This window comes from Argiope bruennichi, chromosome 4 (genome assembly GCF_947563725.1).
Source record: "Argiope bruennichi chromosome 4, qqArgBrue1.1, whole genome shotgun sequence".
Lineage (NCBI taxonomy): Eukaryota > Metazoa > Arthropoda > Arachnida > Araneae > Araneidae > Argiope > Argiope bruennichi.
This window is the reverse complement of record NC_079154.1, coordinates 70971520-70998888: the sequence shown is the minus strand read 5'-3', so window position 1 is coordinate 70998888 and position 27369 is coordinate 70971520. Positions and strand designations below refer to the sequence as shown.

Below are 27369 nucleotides of genomic sequence, written 5' to 3'. Positions count from 1 at the left end.
GATAAGCAATTCCATATCACGTTTACTAATATTTCTTAAAGACATAAAAATTATTTTCTTCATTAAGTACTAATTTCACAAGGAACTCGCAGAGTTTTTGCGTGATCGTTAATTAATTTTGCTCTGCTTTTCTTCGCGAATTACTGATCGCTCACACTTCACATGAACGTCTACTTTTCTTGACTGCTAAGGAAACAAGAATTCTTTTCGGCATAACTTTAAAGACAACGGGAGTGCACTGCCATCTGGAGTGAGGAAGGGGAACTAATCCATGCAATAGTAATACAAATTTTTTACCTTACTTTTTTTGTTATGCGAAGCAACATAAAGGAATAATTGTTGTTGTTGTTACTAATCTCGGAATTATCTAGCAGGATTAGACAATCCTCATGAATCTGAAAACGTCTAAAAAGTCTAAAAACAGTTGAGGGTCCAGGAGGACTTCGTCTTTGTTAAAACTCAGACAAACCAAAGTATGGGCAGGGGAGGCCATGTCTGCTGAACGCTAATGGCCCTCAGGGTGTATTTTTAAATCTGCGAAAAAGTGAGGGCTCAAGTATGGCCACTCAAGAAACGTGAGAAAGCAGTTTGGTGGGATCTGGGTCTAAGCTGGAAGGACCCACCCGAATTTTTTGCGAAAAGGAATCATTGTAATTGTCGAAAATCTCAATCATGATAAATTATATATGTGAGTGATTTCAGAGCTATTTGCATTACCTCAAAATGTTGCATGATGTGCCTCACTTACACAATGAATGCGTGATTAGCATTATAAAAGTTAATTATATCAAAATCGAATTTATCTGAATCAATCTGTGTAATAAAATAATAATGAAGATTTTTTAACGTGATAATGTTCATAAGCTGGGAGGATAGATAAGACAATCCATTGGATGGATTTTTGAATCAAGAATTGCTAAATTTTACATGACATTTTAGAAAATGGAAGGCCATGAAGAAAAGTTTTTCAAAATTTTAAGTAAAGGTTTTAAATTTATTTTGATAAAATTTCTTTCTTACTTTTAATACATTCCACAACAATATTTTTCGTTGTTACTGGATTTAAACTTGTGTTGCATTGTGCTGATATTAATGACATTTTATGTGCACATTATCGATCTACTATGTTTCAGATTACATGTTCGAATGCCCTTTATTTATTTTTTTTATTGTTGTTTCCATTCATGCAGAATCAAAATACTTCATCTATTTTTATATGTGTTTTTTTATTTACACATATTTGATCATATATGAGTAATTCATATCTTACTCATATCTACTTTGATATGATCACTGATATCAAAGAAGTTATTATTTATATTTTAGTTATTGCATTTCTTTTAAAGTTCTCTGCTCAGTAAATATATATATATATATATATATATATATATATAATGATATTTTAAACTCTGATTTCAATTTAATTAATTTCCAAAGTTTTATCTTAATTTAGCCCATAGTAAGTTCATTCTCTTATTTCTTGATCCAATTCCACTCTCTCTACTTAATTAATTCAAGAGTAGCTTTGTAAAATTGATGAATCGGCTAAAAGCCTAACTTTCCCACACTCCGAGTGAAGGGACAAAATACCGCTGACGAAACAAATTCTTTTTTAAAAGATCCCCGTGTTTCCCTACCTCTTCGACGCGTGTAGCAAAAATCCCTATTGAAATTTCATTATATATTAGCACTATGAAGAAATATTTTCTCTATCAAAATCTTAGGTTATATCAGAACGTGGATGAAATGCTCAATTGCTGCTCATCGCTTCTACATATGCCTGCTTCTCCAAAATAGGTTAGCAAATATGGAGATTATGATTTGAAATGTTTAATACGCCATAAGTCACAGCAAAGAAAAATTATTGTGACTACATCCCACGGGAAGCTACTAACACATTATACATATTAAATCTCAAAACTACCAACGTATTCATTTTTGACAAAAAATTTTTATGGCAAAACTTTCAAAAGTATGGATTTTGAACGTGATGCAAGTGTGTCTCACGATTCAGGTGTTTGTTCTTGTTTACTCGCAGTTGTATTTTGTTCAGCAGAATAAAAAGCAAATTAATGCTGTATGAAATTATTCTTATAAAACGTTTTGTTCAACACGCACACACACGCACAAAGAAATATGGGAACTTACAAAAAAGTAAAACTAAAAGCTATGTTACGAGAAATTAATTAATCATATGTCATCTAATGACGAGAATAATGAATAAATACGAGCTCAAAATCAGTGAATCGTGATCAATAGCTCTGCAGAAAGTTGTAAGATATTATTCATGTTATTTATAAAGGGAAAACCAAGTCGTAAACATTCCAAATAATTTATTTCAGTCTTTATCAGTTGTTATGCGTTTATATGCCAATATGAATCGTCACTGAATTACGAATAAAATAAAAGACTTCATATGGAGCATGTGCGATTCATACGGTTCATACGCATGTATTTTCTGTAAAACATACAAGTGGTCTCAAGTGGTGATTCAAATGTTAAAGTCAAAATCAGAGAAAAATATATTTTACTAATGAAGCTTGCATCACATATTAGTTAAAAATGTGTAACTTTTAAGATGGTGGTTTTGAAATGACGAAGACTTTTTTCGATGATATTTTCTGAATTTATATCCAAAAACATCAAAGTAGTTGAAAAAAATGCACAACCACTGCCAGCCCCCCCCCCCTAAAAAAATTAATTTTGAAACATTTTTTTAAAAAGTTTTTATTGAGGCCATTTGGTTATATAGCACTAGCATAATCATTTAGCTTTATATATTATAAGGAGCCTTTTTATTAGGAAATAAACGAGAAATTCATGAGAATAATAATGGTCATTTTTATTTCATTACAATAAGGGCAATTTAGAAGGCAATGTAATTACGAAAATGGAAATTTGTGAAATCTGGACCATAATACAAATCAAGGGGCTTGATGTAAACATAAACGAAATTTGCATATAGATGAGCTTTTTATTTTCTTTTGCGTGTAGAATGTTCTTTTTTGAAAGCTGTAAAAGCTAAACTTCGCTTTTAATCGATTTAAATTACATCCTTTCCTTCTTTTTGACTTCATAATGATTTTTTTATGTGGCCCAATAAATATTGCATAACGGATAAGAATTAAAATTTTTCTCCTTGAAATTTGCATTTATAAAATTTTTAAATAATTCTTTTTTTTAAAGAAAAATATTGTTGCTTTAACGAAATTATCAACTGGTGTCTATTTCCCTCGCTTTTTTCTTAGACTAAGGTAATCTATCACTGTTTTTTCTGCTTTCCCTCAGCGTCTTCTGCATCCCCTGGGCATAGAACCAGAAGTGCGGCAATGTATAAAAGTAGGCAACAAACCCTCGAATAATGATGACAATCGGTATGAATGCCCTCTCCCTATTCTCCGTGTAGCGACATTGTATACCACATTTTCTGCTTTGTAATGCAGTGAAGAAAACTGAATGCTTTTCTTTTCATCAATTGGATCAAAATTTGGCATCAGTCCACAATTTTGAATTCAAGACCTCATACCAAATTTTTCACACCTAAGTCATTGTGTTTTAAGCTACTGCATTCATGTACATGAGAATATACAGACCACCAAATGACGTGTCTTTGACAAATTTGATTCATGATTTAATATATTTTTAAAATTTTGACGATAAACCTGCATGCAAGATTTCATCTATATATTTCATTTCGGTTTTTATGTACTCGTATATAAACTACCTAATAAAAAATTACTGTAATTGTCTAAAGATATGAACTCGAGATTTCGACGAACTTCTGCTTTTTAGACTTCCAGAATCCAAAAAAAAAGACATTTTTGAAATTATGTCTATCTGTGTGTCTGTTTATCTGTGGACACAATAGCTTAATGTTCAATGATATAATTCAAAAACAATATGAAGTTTATTAGTGACATTAACATCAAAGTTGCATATTTCTGTTAAACTGTGAGCGAAATTCATTCATACGAAAACTATTTATTACTTTGTACGAGTACAAATGAACACGATGTTCAGAAATCTTAAAGAATTAAATAAAAGAAATATTTGCACAGATTTAGCATATAAAATGCAAATCTATATAAAATTTTCAACGAAATCTATGCAAGATTCTATATGCTTACGATTAATTCACCATCTATCGGTTCATACTTTCGTATACAATTATTATAAAAACACAATGATTTAAATAAATGAGGTTCGTTATATGATCTTATGACTAAAATTGCAGTTCTGTGTCACATTTTAATGTCTGTGAGGCAGAAAAAAAAAGGTTCCAAAACATATTCGATTTTCTGATAATTGTGTATTAATCGTATTCCGCAGATTAATCTCTAAAGATCGCAAAAATAATTACTTTTATATTTTATCCTGTAAGCAATATTTAAATTGTTAGTTGTCATGCTCAATTGACTTCTGTATAATTTATTTTAGGTATTAAGAACTTATGAAAAAAATGCATTTTTTGCAGAGTTTTTTTTTTTTTAATTTTTTGGTTCAATCAATTTTTAGGAAGCTATGATGTTTATAGCAGCATCGTATCTTTATTATATCTCCGTATCTTACCAATAAGTAATTTGATGACAAATTATTACGTGCTTGATTAAAAATTATTTTTGTTGCAAATTTTAAGCAATTTTTGCTTAGTTTTCTAAAAGTTGAAAGAAAACATTTTAAAGAATCATTTTATTTTTATCTTTAATCTAAAAATTCAAATGATTAAATTGTGTGCCTTTTCGTGCAGTCGAATTAATATATTCCTTTATTTTAGAATTGTTGGTACTTACGGTCTAGTTCTTCAGAAACTTATTGAGGATGGTCATTTACGAGTGTCAGATTCTTTGGTGGATGTTAACAACATGCCAACCGAGGTAAGTAATTTAGCTTTAAATAAAAATAATCAAAATAATCATGCTACGAATTTACAAAGATTAGAATTTTAATAAAGGCAATCACTTAATAACAATTAATGCAAGATAGGTGCTAGCTTTAATCATTTATAGTACTTCGATACAATCACCGGCGATGTGAACAACTCATTTTCAGCAATGTTGAAATCGTAAAATACCTGAATCAGTAACAAGTTTGTTGCTGGTTCTATTGGAATGAAGCAAATTTTCAGCTTGGTAGCGAATTTCACAACTTGATTCCTTATTTGATACCAGATCATAATTACAGGACTCTAGAATAATTTTCATACAACTAAAAAAAACTAATACTGACTGCTGCCGAGTCTTTCCAAATCTTAAACCGATGGATTCTAATCTTCAGTAGAAATGGTTTTGCTTCAAGAAGTATTCGATGATCTTCTCATTGCTAAAAAAAATATTGTGCAAGCATTATCGACTACATAAAAAGTTATAAACATTTCAAGTTAATCCTCAGGTTGTATCAGCAATAATTGTAAAGTTACTTCAATTAATATTCCTACTTTTGTAATTAGTATATGATTCAAACCCATTTAAAAGTAATTAATATATTAGGAATGTAATAAAGTTTTAAATGCAAATGTATGATATTCTGTGAAAAAAAGGGATTTAAAACAAAATTAGTTATTTCAAGAAGTTCTATCAATAACTACATAGCTGTCATATAGATTGTGACAGTTACGAGTTCTATGCACCATCATATGGAAGATTTTTTTTTCAAAATAAATCTATAATTATTTTTTTTCATAATTTCAAAAACTTCTATAGTTTACACGGTTGCAGTTATCAATGGATTGCAATACCCTAAATTTAATTCAGTTCGCAAGTTTGTCTTGCTCATGCGCGTCCAAATTCTTGCAAATCCTTGTTTGTCCATGTCCAAATCCATACAAAACCTTCGAAGTCTGTTGCAATTATCAGCAGTTTGGAATGTCGTATGCTTAGTATTTTTATAAAATTTGAAAACAATACAATTGCACTAAAATACTTTATGCCTTAGATCAGTTGCAAATATTAGTAGCTTGCAATGTTGGAAATTAATTGTGATAATGAGATTTAAATTTAATAGGATTGCATAAAATTAAATCAACTTTTAAACAATCTCATTCGACTTAGAAGAAAAGGTTTCAAGGAAAAAATGGCCATGGCACTCATTAGCCAATATATACGTATCCATTATTATATTTATTAAATTATTTAATTAATTAATCATCCAACCTATTATTTGTTACGACATATTGACGAAATAAGAATTTTATTTAAAAAAATATAAATTTTCAAAGTTGATTCTCCTATTTATTCCTGATTTAATCTTTTTCCACAAACGAAGCTAGTTTAATAAATTAAATAAAACTACGCGAGATATTTTGTTGAAATATGTTTAGCACTAATAACCACTAATTAGTATAATTAAGTTAATTAACGCAAGCTTGATTTTTTTGGTGTAATTAAATATTCGGTATCGTTCAAAAGCAGTTTTTATCCAATTTTCTTCGTAAAAGATTTTTTTCTTACGAAAAAAAATAAACCGGGAAAATTTTTCTTACCAAGTATTCGTTCAGATTTTTCCGGCTTAATGTCAGAATTCTGTAAGTTTTATTTCCTTTTTTACATGCTTCTTTTTCTTATTTTCAAAACCCGGAACAAGGTATTAATGTGTTATGTGCTGGAAGTTTTACTAGCATATGGTGTTCTAATGTTAGAAACTTCAGATATAAGTGTAAGGTTATTTATTCTTAAATTTTTCCTGGAAATCGCAATATTTGGGCAGTTCTTATTTATCATATTTTTTAAAGTGCAAATTTAAGAAAATTAAATCACATCGATTTAATCAAGAGCATTGCTCTGATTTTATTCATGGATTCCTTATTATTTGCTTCTTATTACCTGAGATAACTAAATAAGCTTACCACCTACAATAATTATTAATAAAACTAACTATTTGAGGACAGTTCCTTATCAGGTATTAAGACATTTTTTTAAAAAATAGACAAAGTTTATACAGAATCAATAAAAAACATTTTTCCCCATGAATTTTTTATTGTTATTTCGCAAGATAATTATGCAGCTTAACGTTTAAGGTATTTAATCATAGGATATACTGTTTGGAGACAGTTCCAACTCAGATCTTAAAAGCAGTATTTGAAAACATTTTTAAAAAAATATTTTAACTGAAATGATTAAAGTGAGACGTAGAAGTTATTAGTTACTGTGTCTCTCTGTTTGGAAAAAATTTTAACTGAAATGATTAAAGTGAGACGTAGAAGTTATTAGTTACTGTGTCTCTCTGTTTGGAAAAATTCTTAATTTGCCTGAAAGAATCAATTCCAAGATTACAATATTCCATTCATCCATATTACATTCCCCGTTACAGTTGTAATATCTTATTCAACTTGAATTTTCGCTGAGTACTAACTTTAAATTATGATCATAGTATTCATAACATTATTTATTATCATATCTTTTTATTCCTCAAGACTTATAAATTAAAATTTTCCTTCCGCAAGTTTCAGTTATCTGATTATCAACTTTTAACTATCTGATTTAAAATAAATCAAGAAATCCTTTGCAGCCGTGAGAGACAGTGTTCTTATGCAGGAAGCGAAGTAAAGATAAGGATTAAATTTGATAAATAAGCAATCAGAACTTCATCATTTTCAGTGTTTTAGTTCGTGGAAGTAGTTTTCACTAAGATTTCCCCTAGCAATTTTTAATTCTTTTTAGGGAAATACTTCTTTTGCTCATTAAAATAGAGCAAACCTGCAAATTTCATGATATAGAAGCTATGACAGGTAACACTAGTAACAACAATTACTTTATTCTTTCATGCTATTAATTTACTTCTAATCGTTTATATTTTTATTAAATTAGTTTTCTGCTTCAATTCTTTACTTGTTTGAATGCAGTCTGGACTTAAATCTCAGATATAAGCAGGTTAGATGTAACCCATTTCACAATAATATGTCATTTATTTATTTCGAAATGTATGAAACATACAAACCTGCATTTATTGATCTTATGTTGTGTATTAAGACTGATAAAGAAATGAATGATTGTGCATTGTGTCTTTAATAATAAATCCAAACTGGAAATTACTTCTTAATAGAGTTAACAGTTTCTATTCCGAGATGTTTTATACCTTGTAGTACAAATGGTGGGGGTTATTTCCTCTACTTCTTTTGAATTTTTCATTGATTACATAAATAACATTACAGAAACTTTACCTTCGTATAAATAAACTTGATCGAGAAACAAGAAAGCAAAATATATATATACCAATATATAAAGCAAAATAAATGGTAACTTAATTTGCAATTTATTAATTAGAAAAAGAGAACTGCATATTCGTAAGTAAATAGATGCAACTCCAATTAACTATAATACTTTTTCCAAATTTGCCTTTTCTTGAGTTTGGAAGGAAAAGACAAATCAGATCATTAAAAATGGATAAAAGCAGTAATATATAAAGTACATATAATGTGTAAAATATCCTCTATAAGCATTCCATTACTACAGTCAATATTTTTCTCTTCCTCTGCCAAGATGCCTTTTGTCACAAATGACTCTATACCTCTTAAATCAACGAACGGTAAATTTTCTTTATTTCATCCTAGAATCTAGACTTAATGAATAACTGTCCATTGCTCATTCTGAATCGACACTGTATATTGATAAGATCTCTACAGCAATCATCAATGGCTACCTGATAATTCATATCCGAGAATTACCGATGGTAGTAAAATTATCTACAAATAGAATTCTTGTAACAGGTATAAAACGGAGTGGGCATCTTTGCTCTGGAAATCATAGAATTTCTGCTCAGAATGGATTGATTAGATATGAATATTTCATATTAGAAATTCTGTTTATACAGGTAGTAAATGCTAGAATTAATATTCTAGGTGATTTATTCATATTGAAAAACAAAAGTTCAAAGTCTTTCCCCTACATTTGTGACTGTGAAATTATGACCAGCAATCTCCAGCATAGCTACACAGCAAAACAAAGAAAACCATTTGTTGTTTAGAATCTAATAAATGATGTAAAGATATTGCAGCAATTGAAAACTACAGATGTAAACTTGTTATTGAAATATATGGTTTTTGTTTATAACACTAAAACCCATCCACTATAAATTGCCATCAATTCATTATATGCTTCTGTAACTAATTTATCTTCTCTTCATCCACCAGATCGTGTTGCTATTTGATGTCAGCTACAACGCCCCGGACGGCTCGGTTGGCGAATGGAGCACGTCCGCGATGCAAGGTGAGAGCTTCGAAGATGACCGGCAGGCTCTGATCGTCATCGAGCACAACATTGCCAACTTGGAAAGGTCCATCAATAACCGGCAACAACAGCAGCAAGCAGCCCAGGAAGTGGACTACCACCTGCCGCCCAGGAATAGTGGATCAGCCCTAAGCCTCGTGTCCCCTAGGTCGCCTGAAAGGAAGAGGTGCGTCACCAACACCAGGCAGGCACACTTCACTTCATTTTGACCCTCCACCCTCATTCCTTAAATCACTTTTTATCCCACAACTTTCCCCTTAATACATTCACTGTCATGGATTAAACCTGTGATTTGGATCAACTTTATAATTAGATGACTATTTCGTCAAATTATTTAGAATCTTCATATGAGTTGTCTAATTATTAGAAGTAGTATGTTTAGATAGTAAGTGCGAATCATAGGTGAGTCATGCGGCAGCGCACGGGTTAATGAACTTAAAACATTTTTTTTTCACTGCAACAATCTTTGCTTAGTTGGTTAAATGCATCCGACACATATACTTGTCAATATAAATCTTCATTTTGGCGCTGTACATGTGTAAATTTTTCTGTAATGGAAAAAAATCTTTTTCGTTTTATTATGATTTTTTGCAAAATATATTATGAAACCATTTGTATTCATTTGGCGAGCACATGTGCCATCGCTTGACTTTAAAAAGAAGGAAATGATAGAATGTTTTTTAAAATTAATAGTTTAATTGGTTAAATAAAGTTATACTAATTTCTCTGCTGTTTATGTAATTGTTTCATTTGAAAAATTTTCCTGATATTCAAATATATGATTTTTTTTAGTAATTAAGCTATATTAATTACCGCATGATTCTGTAAAGCTCCATATGGGTATTAAAACCTCTTAGAAATAGATAACCTTCTTAAGACTCTATGCATTATAAAATTTCACATTATTGATTCAAATAAGCATTTTGTAATTACAACGCACCGGATCTTTTATATTGTATTGAAAATGAGAAAAAAAAATTGTGAACAAATCTGTTTTCCTTACAGGTTTGGTTATAATATCGGTCTCAGTAGAGTTACAGTTATTATTGTACGAAATAAAAGTTTAAAACCCTATAAAAATCTAATATCATAATAAAGCACATTGGACTTCCGAATTTGAATATATTGCTTAGTTTCAGAAAAGATTAACAAATCAATAATTGTAATGAAATTTAATATGAATGCGCAGTAATAGAGTTATGCTCAATAAAAACACACTATTATGAATTTTGTCGTATTTTATACATGAGGTACATGTAGTCTCTTAAAAGATGACGTGATAGCAGAAACTCTGATATAAGCATGCATTTATATTACAAATTGTTCAAGATTACCTTCCATTTAAAATATTAATTATCTAATTTAAATTTATGATGTGAAATTCATGAAAATATTAAATAAATGCGTTTTCATTGGCTGCAAGTATGTACAAATAACTAATACCAGATAGCAATTACGATTCCTATTTCAAAAATATTACTTAAAACAATGACGTGATATTTATGTTATAAACTTTTAAAACAAAGGCTATTTAAAAGCAATTTTGACAGATAACCTCAGTAAACTTTTCAAATAAAGCAAATCTCTAGAGAAATTTTATCTCTGATCCATCTACCCAACTTCCATCAAACTTCCGCTCTTAAAATTGAAACTGAATCACGTCCTCGAAATCACACCACCATGTTGACGTCTTCGTTAGATTGGAATATTGACTTCTGCTGTCACGAATCCACTAGCTTCCACAGTTCGCTTCAGTTCATCCGATACAGATTTATTCGAGTTTATTTTCGGAGAGTCTACAGCCCTTTCAGATACCGTTCGAAGGGAATTTAATAAAATAAATTTCCTCGGCTATTCTTCGACGGTTGTATTGTTTGGTCTTCGGAACTGAGGAATGTGTTTACATTTCGGAAATAAACTGGTTTAGGAGAAAAAACTTCTCGGTTTCTTTTAATTTAGTTTGATGTTGATTCATTTGGTTGTATTTTTCATGGATTAAGGAATTATTTTACGACTGATCAGGGATTTGTAGAGATTTGTTTTGTGCTTTTTAATGCTTTATTACTCAAACTACTTTCATCTACTGTGGGCAACGCTTATTTAAAAATTAACTAACTTAAATAGAAAATCAAGCATGGATTCATTAAATTTAGAAAAATCAAATTAGATAAATAAAAATAAAAGTTTTAATATAAAAAATGTAAAATATTCCCAAAATAACGAAAAAGAAAACCAACGTTATCATTTTTGTAAAAATAATATCGAGATATATCAAAATGCCATGGATCAAATTTGTCAAAACAGGGTAGAGCTGTAAAATATTTACATTAGTTAATTACATCTGTAAAATTGTTGTATTTGGTATCTAATTGGTGCAAGTTATTTCAAAATGCCATATACCACAGCAATTCCAACTATTGCAGAAAAATAGGTATGTTTTGTTTCGCATAGATTTCTTATATATGACTTTTTGTTTTAACAGCGACGATGGTAGAAGTATACGAGACAGACGTGCAAAAACCTTTCCGCTTGTTTCATTGCTTTAAAAATTGAGTATAACATTCAAACTTTTATTGAAAATACCATAAAAAAATTCAAAAGAGCAACATGCAATGGTTGCGCGCACAAAATACTGGATAAACTGTAAGTATAGATGATCTTAAAGTATCTTATACTTCCTTTTTATGTATAACTTTTTGATTTAATAGTCACGATGGCAGAAGTGTACGAGGCAGACGTACGAAAAGCACTCCCGATGGTTTTGTTTAGTTAAAAGCTACGTAGAATATTCAGAATTTTAATAAAAATACCAAAAAAATTCAAATGAGCAACACGTAATTGTTGCGTCCACAAAATCCTGAAAAAACTGTGAATATCGATTATATAAAAGTTTTGAATAAAGTTTCGTTTAGTTTTTTTAATAAATATATAACTTTTTGATTTAACAGTGACGATGATAGAAGTATACGAGGCAAACGAGCAAAAGCTTTTCTCTGATTTTGTTTCGTTAAAATCTACGTGTAGCATTCAAAATGCTATTAAGAATGCAAAAAAAAAAAAAAAAAAAAATTAAAATGAGCAACACATAATTGTTATATGTACAAAATACTGGATAAACTGTAAATATCGATTATATAAAAGTTTTGAATAAAGTTTCATATAGTTTTAAATATAAATATATAACTTCTTGATTTAACAGTGACGATGGTTGAGGTATACGAGGCAGACGTGCCAAAACTCTTCCACTCGTTTTGTTTCATTAAAAACTGCATATAACATTCAAAATTTCTTTAAAAATGCAACAAAAAAATTAAAAATGAGCAACACGCAATTGTTGCGTGCACAAAATACAACCTGAACATATCGATTATTTAAAAGCTTCGAATAAAACCATTGTTCTTTTTTATTCCTGTATCAAGATATATGAATCCACCGACTGCTTTGCCCTCAACTAAAGCTGCCATACACAACGTATCATTAGTCACAATCCCGATACAAATGTCCTTAGCGTTACATATCGAAAGATCTATTATCCTGGTCCAGGGAATTCCAAAGAGGGTGTTCGTGATCGATGGAACTATGATTAAAGGGCGATTTTCACGTGGAATGTTTCGGTGGAAGTTGAGCTTCAACCACTGTGAAATAGCCTAGGGTATTGTCCAGTAATTATTGGATGCCACCGAAGCTGTAAATATAGTTTAGACGATAGCTGCATCATATTCCTTGTGCCTGATGTAGGATTGTGTCTCTAAAAGGGGGATATCAATCATATCTAATGATATGGTTCACAAGAAACTGTTTTTATTCGAAGCAAATTAGATGTTAATATGAAAGAAAAGTGTGGATATAAAAATTGTACTTTATGTTCGACTATATATCAGTGAATCTTTAGAAATAATAGATACATGGATGAATCATCTGGCATGCGGCATTTTATTAAATCTTTTTATTTATAAATGTTATTTTTAATTTATTTTTCATCAATATTTTTCATGAACGACAAAAGAAAGCAAGAATTGTCGATGAATAAAGTTTTAATGAAATGTATAAAATTTAAAATTGATTAGAGCTTTAGTGAACGAATTTATAATAAATTATCAGCTTTTCCGAATTTACCAGTTTTCCGGAACTATTCGTTGTGTTTAATTTTAATTAAATATCTTATACATAATTATGAATTTCCGGATTCCCCAAAAAAAGTATTTTAAAGCATCAAATTTTGATAGGTATTAAAGATCGATTATTTCAATTGTCTTAGTTATCGTTACTCTCTTTATTATGTAAATCAACCTTCCTACTGGAATCCTATGACATCAAAATGCTATTAAAAAATGTCTGAATAATTTATTTTCTAAATCCAAGTTGTCTTTCTTAGTGTGTAAACTTCATCTCCTTATTCTTCCCACAAACTATGCAGATAAATAAAATATTTATTAAACTTTGTATAATAGAAGAAAATCACGCGATTTAATACTACGAAACAATGAAAAGAATTGGAATCTCTTTGCAACAATGCAATATGTTTAAAAATTGTTAAAAAATCCAGGGGAAAATATAATACAAATAAATTAACTAAAATTTAATTAATATACTTACATTTTGGGCTTATTAAAAAAATTTAATTTTAAAAGATGTAAACGTCATATTTGCTCAATAATATTTTCAGATATTATCTTAAAAAATATTTAAAAAATTTGCAAATTTTAATTTTTAATATTTTCAAATAGCGTGTCCAAACATTTTTAGCATTTTAATGCATTGTATATATTTGCATTTTTTTTCAAATATATATCTTCCAAATTTGATTGTTTTGAATCGAACGATCTGTTTTCTGAAGGTTTCATATGTTTTTAAGAAAGGGATATACATTTTCGTTTTTTAATCGTTAGCAGGTATTTAATTCTATAAAAAATTATGGTATTGCTGCTGATATTTAGATAATTAAAAAATATAAAGGACTATATAAATATAAAGAAAAAAATTCTAAAATATTTTATTAAACATTTTTTTCTATACTTTTGACAAAAAAATTTCTTTCAAAAACATATATCATAAAATATACACATAATTTCCTTTAGATGATTGTATGAGTTGGAGAAAAACTGATGTTATTTTTTATTAGCAACAAAATATGATTAGGGTAACCGAATGTTTAACGTGCACCAGACCTGCTTACACGGTGGTTCTTCGGTGGGGAATCGGGTCTCGAACCTAAAACCCTCCGGTTCTGAAGCCTAGGGTTTGTGTGTGTGTGTGTGTGTGTGTGTGTGTGTGTGTGTGTGTGTGTGTGTGTGTGTGTGCGTGTGTGCGTGTGTGTGCGCGCGCGTGTGTGTGTGTGTGTGTGTTTGTGTGTGTGTGACATTATTTTATGTGAAGCAGGATGCAGTTTCGAAGCAGTATAAAGACTTTTTACATTTTTAAATTCATTTTAATCCATCGGGAAAACATAATTATTTACAAGCAGAGACGCGGAGAAGGCAACTTCCGCCACGGCACAGCACAAAAGCAGAAGTGGGGCAGAAGAGAGAAATAAATTATCCCTCGCCTTATATAACCTGAGATTTTGTTAGGGAAACTATTTCTTCATAGTGCTAATATATTATTAAGATTATGATAGGGATTTCTGACGCATGTCAATCACATGCAAGAGAAACACAGGAATCTTTTAAAAAGAATGTGCTTACTGGACAGTTTTTCATCCTTTCACGCTGAGCGTGTGAAAGTTTTGGCGTTTAGCCGATTCAGCAATTTTATAAAGCTTCTCTTGAATTAATTAAGTAGAGAAAGTGGAATAGGGTCAAGAAATAAGAAAATGAACTTACTATGGGCTAAATTAAGATTAAATCTTGGAAATTAATTAAATTGAAATGAAGAGTTTAAAATATCATTATATATATATATATATATATATCAAACGTGTGCTAACGTTTATCAATGCTAAAAATTAAGATAAAAATTGTTCTCTCTTCTTTCACTCTCCTAATTTCCATTTAGGTTTTCTTTTTTTTTTTTTTTTTTTATTCACAGCATATACATTTTTTAAATTTGAAAATGCTATAATGCTATAAATTGTTCTTTTATTCCATTCCATTTATATATATATTTTAATTTTATCAAGCAATAAAGTGAAACTTTAAATAAATGTTTCCATATTAATAACTTTGCAGCCAAGAAAGTCAATATTCCATTCTAATGCGTTCATCCTTAAAGGCGGGTAGTTTTTAATATTTTTGCTAAGCACCCAAATTTTTACCATGATTTTTTTTTATTCTTTTGTCTCCTTATAACATTTAGCTTTGAGAAAAAATCTCCTTTGTAAAATATATTTTAAATTTTAACGGCAATCGGCTTTACTTATTTTAATCATACATTTTGCTATCTCTTATACATTCTTAGTATTTTTTCTTTAAGCATCAATTTTTTTTCTTACCTGCATATTTTATTTTAATGTAGTATTAGAATTTATCATTTGCTTTTAGCGTTATCAATTTTGCTACAACTTGGCCAAACCCAACCATTTTTTTTCCAAAGCCTCTAACTAAACACTGAAAATAAACAGTTGTAATTATGTTTATTTGTAATGTCATATCGTTTGTCAACTGACTGTTACACATTTGTTTCATTTCTAATTATGTTTTATTTTGGTTTTGTGTGTAATCCGGATGCAGATCACTTCCGGCCACAATGCGAAGCCTAGCCAGCATGATGAAATTAGGGAAGCAGCGTCCACCTCCGGAAGAGGACGAGAGGAAGTCGCTCAAGGACTCTGACCAGCTGGAATATGGTACGCATTCATTAAATGCTAACGAAATGCAAATGAAAATTCATTATATCATAAACAACCGCATGTAAAATATTTATTTTTAGATGCTTGGTAATCAATTGAACTTCTAAAAACGAGTCTGAAATAATCTACACAAATATGAGAATACGAAGGAAAAAAAGAAAATTTTATATTTTAAAGAAATCACAGATAAAATAAAATAAGAAAGGATTTTACAAAATTATTCAGAAGCAAATATTCCATTGACAGAATATTCTCTTGCAGTTAATAAAAATCAAAATAATATGAAATGAATTAAGATATTAGAAAATAATTAATATTCAAATGCAGTAATATATATAATGATGCAAATAAAATAACATGGAATTATAACAAATATCATCGTTATTATTCCTTTATAAGAATGATAATATAAAGGATATTGCCAAATTATTCTGACGCAAATATTCCATTGATAGATTATTCTCGAGAGCTTATTAATATTCAAAATAATATGCAATGTATCAATATATATAAAAAAATTATATTTGAATGCATTGATATATTGGTAATTTCAAAATTATTTGGATAATTAAAAATATTTCATAACTTCCATTCAGTTAAATTCATTTTAAATGTTTCCATTCAGAAGAAATGTTATAACAATATTTTTCTGCAGAAAATAACAATTTTCTTACTTTTTGAATCCACCAAAAGCTAAGCGAACTACTTATACATTTAGTTTTGAAATTTTTCGTTTTTGTTCATCAGTGCGTTGAAATGTCTTACAAAATTCTTTGTACTTCAGAATAATGGTTATTAAATTTAGTTTATCTTAACAAAATTCTTCTAATTAGATCTGTCTCTAAATACTTTGCACTTATTATTCTGAACCTGTACTAAACTATTGAAATAAAATAACTACTATTATTTAATCAAATGTTGAGGAATATGCAATCCATATCTCTTAAAATTAATTAGTTAAACATCTCTGAAAGGCACTAATTATGAAATATGTTGGATAATAAATACATACATTTTTCGAATATATGTAATAAATGTTAAATAAATACATTTTTCGAAGTGAAAGTGCATAGTTAATTTTAATTTGAGTGTATATATATATTTGTTTGATTGTTTATTAAAATAACCTGTGTGGGCGAGAGATATTTTTTTTCAATAAACATATTCAAATAATTTACATGTCTATTTTTTTTATTTTGATTTAGATATATTTCAATAATTGTTATATTGTCAAACGAGCAAAAAATAAATAAATACTTTTGGAGCTTTAGGGAACTGCTTGTAAATTTGATGAAATTAACGAAGAAACAAGTACTGCTAATATATAAAAAATGCATTTTCAATTTAAAATTTAAAACATGATCATTCTATTTGTACATCCACAGTTTCCTTTTTCCCTCTCAAATCTTTATCACGTTTTGAGTTGCAGACCTAAGATAAAAAATATTTTACTATTGTTTTCAATATAATCTCTGTTTTCATCTATTCTTTAGTTCGGAGTCTTCTGTAATACATTTTACAAAGTACTAAAAACAACAATAAAACTGGAACAAAAACACAATTTTGTACATTATAGACATCAATTTACATGCTCAATTTACAAACGAATTTTTAGAAATAATAAACAATAAAATATTTTAGCTCTCAAATTTTAAAAGTGTTTCGTCAAAATAATAACCCTAATGTATTCAAACCTTTATTTTTCAGGCTCGACGCAGACACTTAACATGCGTGGTGGCGACAATATATATGTGACCGGATCTTCGGACGAAGACGACAGGATGCTTAGGCCGTTTGACGAATGTAGTTCCGATACAGCGGCGCCTTATTCTATTAACACACCCGTTGTGCTCAAAAAGTGGGCCGCGGCAAGCAGGTAAACATAATATCATATTATTGAAAAATTTTTGAGTTACGTAAAATGAAGTTTTGAAATCAAGGGTTAATTCACTCTTCTTAGTTTCAAAATTCTGGTGCGTTGCGGTTTCTTTTATGGCATAGGTTCGAAACGAAACATTAGCATATTAAATAATCATTATGTGCCTAACCACTAGTCTTAAAAATATAAAAAAATTAATCAGTTATAAGAAATAACAAAAGATACCAATATTTACGATGAATTAATCGGTATGCGTTTCTTCTTAAAACTTATAAAATGATGAGCATCTGTACTGGCAAATTTTTAGAATGTTATTTTAAAGTTACAAAAAAAATTAATAAAGTTAGCAGATAAGGTTAATTCAGATTATTAGATAAATATAAAAACCGAGATCAGAAATGATACTTAAATGATATAAACACTATATTTTTTTGTTAACGTCCGTTTTGAACAGTTAGGAATTCGAAAGAAATTTAACATTTCTATACTTGTGTGAAGGATTTGCATGCTAATTAGATGAGATTTTATGTTTTGGAAATGTGTTGTCGTTTTGATTCAACAAAAGTTACAGACCACTTGAGATATTTATGGAGTACCGGTCCTTTTTTAATCGAATTATAACGTCAGTGAGTGATTTAATGTTACGATAATTCGATGCATGGCGCCACAGTTATGAGGTGAAGAGCTCCCATGTCTTTAAGAGTTCAATTATCAGTGAAAATTTCAAGTAATTATATACACTATTTACAAAGCACTGTTTTAAGATCTGTTTATGTACAACTTAGTTCAAGAATATGATTCTCATAATTTTATTGATCAATTCTTTGGAGATTTTCCATCTGTAAATAAAATATGTCCGCCTCAATTTTCCAAACCCTATTTGTCCGCCGCACGTTTGGATTAATAATTTTTTTTTAATCTCGTTGCATTTAAACTTTAATTGGAGGTAATGTACATTATAAGTACAAGATAATTTGCCTAGTATTAAAATATTATCATTAATTATCTCTAAAATCCGTAATAAATTAATCTGAAATGTTTTTTTGCATTGTGGTTCGGATCCTTTTTTATGCAGCTTAAATATTCTGTATTTGTTTCTGATTTACGAATACTTCTAATATTAACGTGAACATCTAATAATTAATACTACATTTAGCAATTAATAGTTTTACGAAAAATCAATGTTACCTACGCAAGAAACCGGGTTCTGTTGTCCCGTCAATCCGTTATCTTTTTCATAAATACTTTTAATTTCTGGTCTAAATGCTTGAGCATGATGGCATGTTCCTTTTAGTAAAGAATTGTTTACATTTTTACCCATATGCTGTAAATCTAAAATCTTTCTTAAATCTAACTTTATCGTGATGATGTAATACAAGATTCAAGATTTTTTTTTATTTAAAAATCGATCTCATGAATTCGCCCCCCCCCCCCGATATGAAAAATATATATTTGCTGATAGTTGTTTTTGTTTTTTCTTTGATCGGCACATATTGATTAAAAGTGGTCCCATAAGCAACTCTCTGGGGAAAAAATGTCTGAAAACATTTCATTGAGTCCTGAAATCTAATGTTCTGTAGGAAGAGAGGATTTACATAGGCTGCTACAGTTACTCAAATTCAGAGGTAGGTGGCAGACTTTTCCAGGATATGGGCTATTTCTAATTTTTTTAAGGTGTTGTGGTCCACCCAATGGCATACGTGTGGTGAACTAAATAAAGTCTACAATATTTATTATAACTTAATAATAAATACGGAATATGTACTTACCTACATAACAACAAATATAATAATAATAGCAAGGTACAAACTTAATAATAATAGCCGTCAGTGTTCCATAAATATGTTTCTTTTAGTGCTGTCATCTTAGGGCTTAGTAAAGGTGGTCAACCCAACATTTATTGGTATTCCACCGGCCGATCGTGATCGACTTAATGCCCATCCCTGCTCAAATTAATTGCTTGAGGCACTTTTATTTCTCATTAACCTTTTAATGGCTACCATATTTTGATATAGGGCACTTAATTCAAATCATGACCTAATGTTAAAGCTGGGTGTGAGGTGGCTCACGTTAAAAAAATATAAAAGATCTGAAAAAGCCCAAATTGTATCATGAAGAAGCAGATTTATTTTGAAAATAATTATTAAAGAGTAATTAATTGCAAATTTATATAATAATAAACTAATATAATGTAATAGTGAATAACATGATTAAATTAAATATTCGCTACCATTCTCTCTATAAGAACATTTTTACTCCTCCACCAAGTGCAAACCTTACTTTTTTGCTTTTGAATGCATTGTATTTTCTCATTTAATTATTATGGCCTGCTTAATTCTTTTTGAATAATATTTTAAAGAAATACTGTCTCTTAACCCAGGCTACATCATTGTTTCAGATTGCAGATTTCATTTTCATTATTTTCTCGTAATGAAATTTCTCGCAATATAGAGAAAATATAATAATTGTCAAAAAATTCGAACTCGAGATTTTGATTTATCTCCACGTTTTAGAACTCCGAGCGTTTGAATTTGAACACATTTTGGAAAATATCCACTTGTCTATCTATGACAAAGATAATTCAGAAACTTTTGAGCCAGATGATTGAAATTTAGTGCTCGGTTTTTATATTAAATTTGTATATTTCTGTCTAATTTTGAGCAACATTTAAGAGGAAGGAAGCGTTCAGAGGACGTGTGTCTGGCTGGGTGATCGAATATAAGTTAACATGATAACTATAAAATGAAGAGAGCCAGATAGATAAGATTCGGAACACAAATTTAACATCTGTAATGTAGACGCTTGTCAACTTTTGATCCAAATACAATAATGAGTTGAATGTCAGTCTGCACTTTCAGAAACATGCAAAGGCGATAATTCAAAAAGGTAATGATTTAAATATATCAAATTTGGCATGGTATTTTGCGACCACAACTGCATTTTTATGTCAAATCTTTGTTTCAATCGATTGAGAAAACATTTATAAAGCACAAATTCAATTTTCGGATACTATTAACAGCTTTCCAGGGATTAATCGCCAAATAACTCGCCAAGGATGTCCCGATATATTCAGTAAAAATCCACTTTCATACTAAAAGTTAATATTTTGAAATTATTGGACACCATAGTCAATAAGGTGTGATAAGATTAATAAGGTGTGATAATTATTGGACACCAGTGCCAATAAGGACACCACTGCCATGCAAGGCGTTCTCTGGTGTGATAAGTTTGATATAAGGTATGCGAGAAAGTTTTTGGGTGACAACTCCTACTGTTTTACTTATTTATTTACATTAATATCAGTCAGTGACAATTGAAGACAGTAGGCTGATCAGTGGTTTTTATATTTGGCTCGTTAAAATGGATTCAATAAATATAAAATGTAAAAATCAGCATTTATTGTTTGCATGCAAAAATGTTGCGTGTGAATTTGTGAATAAAATACGGTTTGCGTTATATTATATTTCATAGGAGTAGAACTACTCGGATACATTATACTCTTGAATCTCGAAATGGCATTTCTTAGAAATCCGAGAACCTCTGAAGTTATTTGTGAAATAAGCTCAATAGTGGGAATTTCAAACTGAATTTAAATTAAAAATGATATAATCAGACAATGGACACACAGATGTTTGTGTTAGAAAATTATCACAAAATATAATAATTATCGTAAAAAAATAATTGTGTAGAGATTTTAATCTCCATTGTTACTTGGAATTTAAACGACAAAGCCTTTTTTTATAACATTAACATCGAGTAATTATGTATCGAAAAGTTTCGTACAATAACTGATTTATGTATACATTATATTTACCCGTTCTCTTACAGTTTTGTGTATTAAGCATTTTATATGACACATTTTATCCTTTTCATAGAATTCTTCAAAAGCTCAAGGAAATATCTTTATTTTTTGACGAATGAATGCATTGTATTTTCTCATTTGATTAATATGGCCTACTTGAATTTTTTTCGGGTTATATCTTAAGGAAATATTGTTTCTCAATCTGCATATCTTTCTGAGGAAATATACCGTCATTCCACAAATGCTCAACGCCACGGTAATCATTTTTGTCAATTTTTAAATGTTTGTCATTATCTTTAATATTTTATTCATCCTAGTCTTACGAAAATTTCAAAAATCCATAACGAATATGGAAATAAAGATTAAATTAATTATTCTGAAATGAAGTATTGCTCTCTAACCGCAACAAAATAAAATACATGATATCAAGTCTTCTGCTATAAACGCTTACTTAAACGGCAACAGACATTTCCGAAGACTCGGTTTCCCAAAGGCTTTTCTTATTAGTTTTTTCATCTCATCCTTAACGTCAAGAGAAAGTGAGAACAAAGTCTGGAGTGCTTGATAATATCGACAAAGCTTGCAAATTAACTTAAGATTTAAGCGTGATTAATTAACTCATTGGTAGAACAAACACTGCAACCGTGTTGCCGCCTCACGCCTATTGCCAAAGAGAAAGAAGAAAGTTATATAATGGAAGGCAAACAAAATTAAGGATCTCTGCCCATTCTGGAAGGACATAAAAGAAAGTTCTTTTAACTAAAGATGATAGCTACTTTGTATCTTAAGAAGATGTAGGCAGGATATAAAATCCCTTAAGGTATCCGAATACGTTGAAATGGCTATTTTTTTCAAAAAATCGTATTTTTAGTTTTTGGTTTTATTGAATAAAGCAGTTATTTAGCTTTACAAAACAGCTTGTACTTTGTTTCTACGTCAATTACAAGCCGAGATATTAGCAAATTAGTAAAGCTCGGTAAACCGGAAGTGGGTGTTCAAGTAACCGGAAGTAAGCATTTAAATGCCCATAAAACTGTCAAATTTGATTGAAATTCCGCGATTTTTTTAAAAAATAATTTTAGTATATTATTAATTTAATATTTAAAATAATTCTGCACCTTAAGGATATCTGGCAACGTAAAATTTAAGGAAATCTGGCAACATTAGTTTGTTTACATTTGTAGCGTGCGTTGCGATTTTGTTGTGATCTTCTTGTTTAGTTTTTACAAAAATAATAGTAATCTGCATTAATTTGATAGATTATTAGTGAAATTTTAGAAAGTGTTAGTGTTTTTAACAGTGCTAGTAATGGGTAATAATAAAAACAAGTGTTACTCTCGCAAACGGAAATTCGGAGGGAACAGATACTCCAGTAAAGCTACAAAAAGTAGTAAGTTAGATGCTTCACTGTTAACAGTCAGTGAAACAAAATTAAAACAATCTTCGAAACCTTCAGATATTCCTATAAACAACGAAAAGAATGTGCTTATTAATTTCCAAATCCTCAATGACATTATTTCATCATTATGTTGTCCTGTGTGTTTTAAAAGTGGAGTTAGCATTATCCAGGAGTCTGTATTTGGCTTAGCGATGAATATGACATTAAAGTGTAAAAATTGTGACTATTCAATATCTTTCTGCACCTCTCAAAAGGTAAATAAAATGCATACCATAAATCTTGCATTTGTTTTTGGTATGAGAGTTATTGGCAGGGGACATTCTGCAGCGAAAAAACTGTGTTCTGCGATGAATGTGAATGTGCCTTCGAAAAAGTCATTTGGCTATCTCGAAAAAAAACTGGAAGCTGCTGCTAGTAACGTGGCATCCAAAACAATGAAGGAAGCTGCATTAGAAATTAGAGGTGACTCAGTAACTGAAGAAATAGCTCAGTGCGGTGTGTCAGTTGATGGCACATGGCAACGAAGAGGGTATTCATCTCTGAATGGATGTGTCACGGTCATTTCAATAGACACTGGAAAGGTGTTAGACATTGAAGTGATGTCGAAAGTGTGTAGAATTTGTGACAAAAAAAACAGCGAAGCAATAAACTCTAGTCATACCTGTACAAAACATACAGGTTCGTCTGGTGCTATGGAACCTCTTGGTGCTTATCGTATTTTTGAAAGGTCTGCTGACATGAGGAAACTACAATATATAAAATTCTATGGCGACGGGGATTCAAAAGGATATGATGCTGTGAAAGATGTTTATGGGAAGGATAGCGTTACAAAATATGAGTGTATTGGACATATACAGAAGCGTGTTGGCACAAGGCTAAGAAAATTAAAATCGAAGCAAAAAGGTCTTGGAGGTCGAGGAAAACTTACAGACACCTTCATCGATAAATTGCAAAATTACTACGGAATTGCTATCCGTAGTAATGTGAATGATTTGGAAGGCATGCAAAAGGCAGTAATTGCAGCATTTTTTCACTGCTGTTCCAGTGCAAAACAACCAATGCATGGTCAATGTCCAGTTGGGCCCGAGAGCTGGTGTAGATATCAGCAAGCCATATCGAACGGAAAAAAATACAAGGAAAAATCAAAAGGGCTTCCAAAAAATGTCCTCAATAGCATCAAGCCTGTATACATGCAATTATGTGACAAAAATTTGCTACAAAAATGCTTGCATGGGAAAACCCAAAATGCAAATGAATCGTTCAATGGAATTCTTTGGAAATTTATTCCAAAAGAAATTTTCGTTGAGTTGTCAACATTGCGGTTGGGTGCATACATGGCAGTGATTCAATTTAATAAAGGATTTGAAGGACTGCTAGATATTTTAAGGCATTTTGGTGTAAGTTTGGGGGTGTTTACCCTCAAAGGTTTTGCTGAACTCGACGAAGTGCGAGTTAACGAATCCAAGCGACATTCTTTGCCCGGAGTTAAAGTTGCCAGAAAAAAAAATCGGGCAGCTAAAAAGAAAAAATTAGTTAAAAATGAGCAAGCAGAAGGTTTAACTTATAAATCTGGGACATTTTAGGTTAGTAGTCACATGTATATAGCATATATGTGGTAAGTTGTAATAAAAATGCATTTTTCTCAAAATCACTTTTTTTGCATATTTTGCCAGCGATAAAAATGATAACTTGAATTATTCTAAAGCAATTGCTTTGAAACTTGGTATAATCTTTCCTTATAATGTTTTCTAGAGCGTGACCTAAAAGAATGTTCATAATAGGAATATTTTTTAAATTATGGTATGTTATTTGAATAATGGTGTTATAAAATATGCAAAATACCCTGTGATGGTTCTTCGACTAGCTCTAGAAGTTTTATTTATTGGGGTAGCCTTAAAATTTTAGGTCATTCCCTAGGTAATTGCATAAGGATTATTTAAATACTAAATTTATTGAATTTGGTTAAATAGAATTTCGTGTACCATTTTTGAAGTTTTCCTAAAATTTCTTCAAAATTCACCATATATCTACCAATTTTCTAAAACTAAAAAAAATTATTGCAAATTTTAACTTATAATAGCTTATGTACACATAAACTGAAGTCAAAAAACATGTTAATTTGTTTCTATATGATAATTTTCAAAAAAAGTGCTCCGAACGTATTCGGATACCTTAAGTAGATTCGAGAATATTATATAGCATCTAGTGATTCTCATATTGAAACTTAATTATTAGAATTGCACATATTGACGAAAAAATACTCTTTTCTTTATTTTTTTCGAAACTCGAGACTTATGTTTTGATAAATAATTAAAGGTTCTATTACTCGACTCATTATCTAGATTCTTTCTCGAAAATCGATTTTTGATTGAACTTTCCCAATAAGAGAGAAAGAGTAAAGGACTTTCGATACAAGGACAGTATATAGCCTGATTTTAACGAGTTAATGAATGTGACTCAAAACTTATGTGATATCAAATGGTTTCCTATCTTAATAAATTAAAAAGACGAATAAATATCAACGTAAACCAGACCTTTCTTCATATCAACCAAATGAATATCAGTGATGGAAAGTTGAGAAAATACGATCCGAGTTCAATATAAGTGTTGTTATCTCTCATGAAGAGATAATATAAAGAGAGATTTATACGTAACTCGCATCTCCGTCTTATACATTTTATCTCTCAACAAATGAATTCGTCAGAACCACATCATATCATGGAGTGAATTCGCTAAAAACTGAAAAAAAAACTAGAGAATTACGGAATAAATGCATAAAAAAGGTGCCAAGTGTTATTAAAATACGATTAGGGTTATGCAGTATACTACTATTAGACAATGAAGTAGCTATATATACTTACATATTCATACATTATATACTTACTTACATATTCATACATTATATACTTACTTACATATTCATACATTATATACTTATTTACATATTCATACATTATATACTTATTTACATATTCATACATTATATACTTATTTACATATTCATACATTATATACTTACTTACACATATACATTGTATATACTTACATTATCCATATACTTACATTCTGCACATTTCATCAGGAATCATCATTTATATTGTAATAATTTATAGTTGCTAAATAACCTATACATTCCCCCTCTGTTATGTTAATCTTAAACCAGCTAGTCCGAACAGCTCAAAGGCACACGGAAAAATCTGAATGACCGGACCGTCGCATAGCAACACTGACGAGAACTGTGGTTGAGTCCTAAGGGCCACGGTACAACCCTTCCCTAAGGATGTATGTTCCGTCATCGATGCGAGGTAGCCAACCCCCACCTTTTTCTGTATTCACCAGGGTGGCCAGAGCAAACCACCATGATGGAAAGTTCTCAACCTCAAAAACGAGGAGCCCCTCAGTGAGACCGATATATTAAGATACGATAGAAATATGTTAAATGTGAGATATATATTAAAGTGTTAGTAAAATATGTTAAATAAAAAATCTCGCATTTATATTCTATAAAAAATATTAATATCATCAATCGGTTATATCTTTGTAATCAAATAAATATAAATAGCAAACAAATACAATTTACTGTAAATTCTATGAATAATGTTTCAGATTGTATTTCAGATGGATAGATATCAATGATTTCAAAAACAACTTAAGAACCAAAAAGTTATTATAATAAAACCGATGGCAAAATAAAATGTGTTAAATTTGAATTGCTAAAATTACTGCATGTTTTCATGTCATTATAAAATCTCTGAAAAGAATAAGAAATTAAGAATTTAAAAAAAAGGATTCGAGTCTCGAATCATCATCAAGTATGCTTATCATGTAATATCATAACATGATAAGCATACTTGAACCGCTCCGCCCCATTCGAAGGCATACGAATAACTGAATGATCAGAGCACCACGACATTATAGGCGGAAACTATGGTTAGTCTTAATGTCCATTACCGGCCACAGTACAACCCTTCCCGTGAAAAGCTTTTATCGTTATCGGCAAGAGGTGACTCGCCCCGACATCATTACTATACCCACCAGGAAGGATAGAACGATCACTATACCGGTAGTTACCCATCCATAATTTGAGTTGACCTCTGGATAGAATAACATAGCATAATAACATCTTAAGCTCGGCTAAACACTTTGCTGTGGTTGATTGCATCATTTGTTGTTTTCTGAATATAATTTTATTTTTGCTAATCGCGCGAAATTTATTAATGAAATCATACTGATATTTCACAATATCGCAGTTTTATATGAAAAATATATTTAAATTAAAGA

General features: G+C 30.1%; 1 protein-coding gene across 2 annotated transcripts in view; it reads left to right on the top strand.

Moving 5' to 3' along the window:
* The window catches only part of LOC129965499 (otoferlin-like), a 515039-nt gene that overhangs the window by 358300 nt on the left and 129370 nt on the right, over positions 1-27369 (top strand). Inside the window, exons 4-7 of one of the 2 annotated variants that reach the window (XM_056079452.1) lie at positions 4775-4874; positions 9125-9387; positions 15890-16005; positions 17716-17884. In XM_056079452.1, coding sequence (XP_055935427.1) covers positions 4775-4874; positions 9125-9387; positions 15890-16005; positions 17716-17884 — 648 coding nt within the window. Of the gene's footprint in view, positions 1-4774; positions 4875-9124; positions 9406-15889; positions 16006-17715; positions 17885-27369 lie in introns of both variants that reach the window. The other variant, XM_056079451.1, reaches the window with a different exon arrangement.